Consider the following 5,837-nt stretch of genomic DNA (forward strand, 5'->3'; position numbering starts at 1 on the left):
TTTTAATTAAACAGGAATAAACCCTATTTTACAGAAGAAGGACAATAATTTTTTCAAGATGGACAATAATTTAGCCCGGAGAATTGTAGCGGTACCGACAACCTCAATCATGTCCGCGAAAAATTCTAGAATGCACCGGGTGCATTGGTGAATCAATCAAATATCTCCTTTTAGAGATATATGTCCCATTGTGATCGTAAAAAAATATTTTTATTATACTTTTGTTTAAAAAGAAGAGATATGATTGACTTATTATTGATGACGTGGTGCAAGTGTGACAGTGTAGAATTCATCCATGTCCGCTTTCCGCAGGTGAGCATANCGCTTACCGTAGGTGAGCATAATTCGAGGACAGTGGTCAAAATGCGATCATGGCGGGAAAACTAACCACTACGCTCCAAATAACAAAGCACGCATCGGACAGCGGTCCTACGGCCCAGGCTTGTCCCTCTTTAATTATTTCCTCCCAACAAGTGCTCTTTTCTCAATTCCCAAAACACCCAAAGCAAGCTTGCCCAACAGCCCCCAATAATATCTCCTGCCCCATGGGTATTTACGTCATTCCAAACTCTTGCATTCTCATTCTTCTTCTTCATGCTCCATAATATTCTACCCTCGGCAGTCGCCACTCCACACAAAACACAACAATGGGGGTTTTGGTTCTTCTTCTCCTCCTAGTCCTCGCCCCTGCACTCGTGTTCTCATCCGAGCCCCCGTTCTCGTGCGATGGGGGGTCGGCGCCGCCGAGCGAGTCCTTCGCATTTTGCGAGGCGAAGGCGCCGATCCGGGCGAGGGTCGACGGTCTGATCGCGCAGCTGAGCTTGGCGGAGAAGATTTCGCAGCTCGGCGACGTGTCCCCGCCGATCCCGCGTCTCGGCGTGCCGGGATACAAGTGGTGGTCGGAGTCGCTCCACGGCGTCTCCGGCGCCGGCCGCGGCATCCTCTTCGACGCCGGCCCCGTCCGCTCCGCCACCAGCTTCCCCCAAGTCATCCTCACCGCCGCTTCTTTCAACCCCCTCCTCTGGTACCGCATCGGCCAGGTATCTTTCCTTCACAAATCAAAGTTAAAAGTAGTAGAAAGACGGTTGGCAAATAAAATATTTAGTACTTCTGGACACCAGAAGCTAATAAAATTTTGCTAAGTTAATGCTTCGTCGAATAGCTCAACTGATCAGAGCGGGTACAACAAATAGGCTGGCTAATTGAACTGATAGCTACGAATGGTTTGGGAAATAGTATGGGTGCTGATTGTTTTTCAATTGAATTGTTTCATTTGAAGGCAATAGGAATCGAGGCTCGAGCGATCTACAACGCGGGCCAGGCAGAAGGGCTGACATTCTGGTCACCTAACATCAACATTTTCAGAGACCCCAGATGGGGCAGAGGCCAAGAGACTCCCGGCGAGGACCCGGTGACCACCAGCAGGTATGCGGTCTCCTATGTGAGGGGACTGCAGGGCGACACATTCCGAGGAGGCCGTCTTTCCAGGCTCAAAGCTTCGGCCTGCTGCAAACACTTCACCGCGTACGACATGGATAACTGGAAGGGCAACACGCGATACGTCTTCAATGCTCAGGTATAGCATATGTTAATGTATTGGCTAATGGTGGAAAACACTACAGCATTCGAATGGTAATCCATTGGTTGCGACAAATGTTCTTCGATTTCGAACTACGGATGGATATATTGACAACAAATGCTTTACTGCAGGGGTATGTAACACTCTTTTTTGGCATTTAGGTATCGGCTCAGGATTTGGCGGATACTTACCAGCCTCCCTTTCAGAGTTGCATCGAGGAAGGTCGGGCTAGCGGCATAATGTGCTCGTATAACCGTGTAAATGGTGTCCCAAATTGTGCTGATTACAACTTTTTATCCAAAACAGCAAGAGGGCAGTGGAGGTTTCTTGGGTAAGACGATTAGATGTATGCTGAGACATGAGGAGTTGGGTCTTTATAATTGTTTCATACCGACTAAACTGTATGTATCTGGTAACTACTAGCTTTGTTTTGGTTATGTGCCAGTTACATTACGTCAGATTGTGATGCGGTCTCCATCATTCATGATGCTCAAGGTTATGCTAAAGCGCCAGAAGATGCCGTCGCCGATGTTCTTAAAGCTGGTTAGGTGTTCATAGTTTATCTTTGTCAATAACTTATTGCTTAGATTGCTCATTCTAGTATAAGCCAATTATATATGATGCATATGCATTTCCTAGGTTTGCCCAGGTAATTATCAAACTATATAAGTGGAAATTCTCAAGATTCTTAAATAATGAAGCTACCTTAATCACATTGCTTTCCATACGACGATAATATGGAGAAGAAAATTTTAATTCATGAAAGTAAGTAGGACTGCGGGAGCCATCTCTCGGCTATATAGTTGTCATCTTTCCATTGAATGTGAAACAAACTTTCAGGAATGGACGTAAACTGCGGTGGCTATGTGCAGAAGTATGCTGCCTCGGCCATCCAACAGGGAAAAATATCAGAAGCTGACATTAACCGGGCCCTGCACAACCTCTTCTCTGTGCGAATGAGACTCGGACTCTTTGATGGCAACCCGAGATACAAATTATACGGCGACATCGGCCCGAACCAAGTTTGCACACAAGAGCACCAGAATTTAGCTTTAGAAGCAGCCCAAGATGGTATCGTTCTTCTGAAGAATACAGCCAATCTTCTTCCTCTCTATAAATCAAGAATTACGTCGCTCGGTGTGATTGGTCCTAATGCAAATAATGCTGGGAAACTACTTGGTAACTATGCGGGCCCACCGTGTAAATCAATTACCCCTCTTCAGGCTTTGCAAAACTATGTGAGGGACACCCGGTTCTTACCTGGGTGTGACTCAGCTGCTTGTGGTTGGAGCCAAATCAATGAAGCAGTCCAATTGGCGAGCTCAGTTGACTATGTGATCATGTTCATGGGATTGGATGAAGATCAGGAGAAGGAGGAGCTTGATAGAGTGGACTTGGTCCTTCCAGGAATGCAGCAAAGCCTCATTGAGAGTGTGGCTAGAGCAGCGAGAAGGCCTGTGATCTTGGTTCTGTTATGCGGAGGCCCAGTAGATGTAACATTTGCAAAGTTCAATCCCAAGATAGGAGGCATATTCTGGGCTGGTTATCCTGGTGAAGCTGGTGGAATTGCAATTGCGCAGACCATCTTTGGAGAGCACAATCCAGGTGAGATTTACTTGGTTCAGTATGTAAAACAATCATATTCTTTTATTAGTCTACTGGCTAAAATTCAGAACCTAAGTAATAAATAATCTTGTTTCTCATTTCGGTTTCTTGTTTTCTCTCCTTCCAGGCGGAAAATTGCCTGTAACTTGGTATCCGCAGGACTTCACTAGAATACCAATGACTGACATGAGGATGCGAGCCGACCTGGCATCTGGCTATCCGGGTCGCACCTACCGATTCTATAGAGGCCAAACTGTCTACAAATTTGGCTACGGGCTCAGCTACTCTCATTACTCTCGTAGATTTCACCCTAGAACATCAAACACAATCTACATGAACAATACCATATCTCTACGATCGATCAACGAGTCCAACACCCTGAGTTACGATATTGAAGAGATGAGCTCTGAAGCATGTGAGAAGTTAAAGTTCCCAACCGTTGTTACAGTGAAGAATCATGGACCGATGGATGGAAAGCACCCGGTTTTGCTTTTCTTGCGCTGGCCCAATGCCTTACATGGCAGGCCACTGAAGCAGCTGATAGGATTTGAGAGCGTGAATCTTAAAGCAGGGGAGAGTGCTCATGTTGAGTTTGTCGTGAGCCCCTGTGCGCACTTCAGTAGAGCAAGGGAAGATGGTAGGAAGGTGATTGATCATGGGTCTCATATCTTGGCAGTGGGCAAGAAACACTATGAGATCAGCATCATGGCTTGATTTAGTTCCAATATAAATGAATGAAAATTGTAGTAATGATTGGACTTATATTTCGTGGTGTAGAGTGCTCTTGAAGTTACTAAGATGGTAATTAGATGAAAATTTCTGTATGTGCTTTTCTCCGCGCTATATTTCAAGTGCTACTTGAAGGCTACTGTAACTCAAACAGCTTGTTTGTCAAAGAGGGATGCTGCTCCCTGATTCATATATGAACTGTAATTTTGAGCACATTTTGTTTATTACGAATTTAATCCTCTATGAATGGTAGTTTAGTAGTTGGAAGTTGCAAAAATAATATCATTTAAGTGAATCTCAAAGAACTCATTATGTCACTGCTCAGTTCTTATACTTGAGCACTTGCATTAGAGGGGTGAAAATAAACTATGAAAACATAAGCAGTTATAGTTATTGTACACAATACCGGAGCTCGAAAATTTTATTTATTTTTAATTTAATTTAACTCAACATTTAAGATGACAAAATATTAAAATTCTACTCTCTAGCAACGCAAGTGCTTATAAAGAAGGGGAAATTTCAAATACCCCCATGTGGTGTCGCATTTTCTCACTTTAGTATCATGTGGTTTAAAGTGTATCAAGTTAGTACTCTGTGTTTTCGCACTTTCTCACTTTAGTACCCTGTGATTTCATTTTTTTTTTATTATTCATTTCGGAGTATATAATTTAACGAAATATTAAAGCGCATGATACTAAAATAAGAAAGTGCGAAACTGTAGGGTACGAACTTAATACACTTGAAACCATATGTTACTAAAATGAGAAAGTCCGAAACCACAGGATACTAACTTGATACACTTTAAACCACAGAATACTGAAATGAGAAAATACGAAACCACATGGAGGTATTTGAAGTTTGCCCAGTAAATAATGACAAAGTAGACCTTTTAATATCTATATTTTTAACTTCTTGCATCACAAAAAAAAAAAAAAACTACGGAGAGGCTTACATGCACGGAGGGGACCATGGGAGACAAACGTATCAATTTTGTTGTTCAGAGATTCGAGGACAAAAACTCATATATATAAAAATCCATATAACAATATTTTTTCCAATTAATTATTTTATCCTGTCCCATAATTAGGGCAAAGACCAAACTAAAATATGCTAAAAAAATTTACACGTGAAAACAAAATACATATGCTGCCACAGTATTTTATACGGAGATGCAAAAAGTTGCCAACGGAGACACGTTAACAAGTGGCCACGACCACCTGTAGTTGCAAACAACTACTAGGATTTTTCTTATTTTTTAATAATATTTTTTGGGTCGTCATTTATTTCGGCTCTGACGAGTAAGTACCTGCCGACTAGTAGGCCTCCCTCCTATGCTCTTCCTATTCACCGTCCGATGCGTTCGTGATTCGCACCAAAAGCTGTGAGCGACTGGTAACCGTCTGATTTATGGATCTTCACCGTTTTCAATCTATTTCAGGGGTAAATTATCTGAAAAGTCCCTGTACAACTCCGATATTGAAAGTCCGTTCCTATACTTTTAAAACTTTTATACTTTGCTTTCGGAACTTTTCAGATACATTATATGTTTCACTACAAATTATTATGTTTAAGTAAAAGTTTAGCCATTATTAAGTAGGGATGTCAAGGAGCCGAAGATGAGCGATGAAACCAGCCGAACACGAGCTTGCTTATTAATATATTGAGTCGAAAAATTCAGCTCGTGAATAAGCAGAACTAACTGAACACGACCTTACTCATAAATAACAAGTTAAAAAAATTATAAAAAATACGTATAGAAAATAAATTGATAAAATCTTATCGATTTGACTTTACTCTAATAGTTGAAATTTTATATATAAATAATTTTTTTATAATTGAGTTGGGATTTATATTTACGTTATATATATAGCAGGGCTGCTGTGCTCTCAGGAGCACGAAGGCCTCCGTGCTCCTGAGCCGTTTT

The 5,837-nt window shown here is 41.9% G+C and overlaps 1 protein-coding gene across 1 annotated transcript; it reads left to right on the plus strand.

The window, feature by feature from the left end:
* On the plus strand, window positions 613-4,144 carry LOC109711431 (probable beta-D-xylosidase 7). Its single transcript, XM_020234458.1, has 6 exons — window positions 613-1,040; window positions 1,280-1,576; window positions 1,741-1,910; window positions 2,025-2,122; window positions 2,420-3,184; window positions 3,312-4,144. Exons 1-6 carry the CDS (start codon window positions 648-650, stop codon window positions 3,896-3,898), a joined length of 2,310 nt encoding a protein of 769 aa, XP_020090047.1. The 5' UTR covers window positions 613-647; the 3' UTR covers window positions 3,899-4,144.

Source organism: Ananas comosus, linkage group 6 (assembly GCF_001540865.1).
Source record: "Ananas comosus cultivar F153 linkage group 6, ASM154086v1, whole genome shotgun sequence".
Taxonomy (NCBI): domain Eukaryota; kingdom Viridiplantae; phylum Streptophyta; class Magnoliopsida; order Poales; family Bromeliaceae; genus Ananas; species Ananas comosus.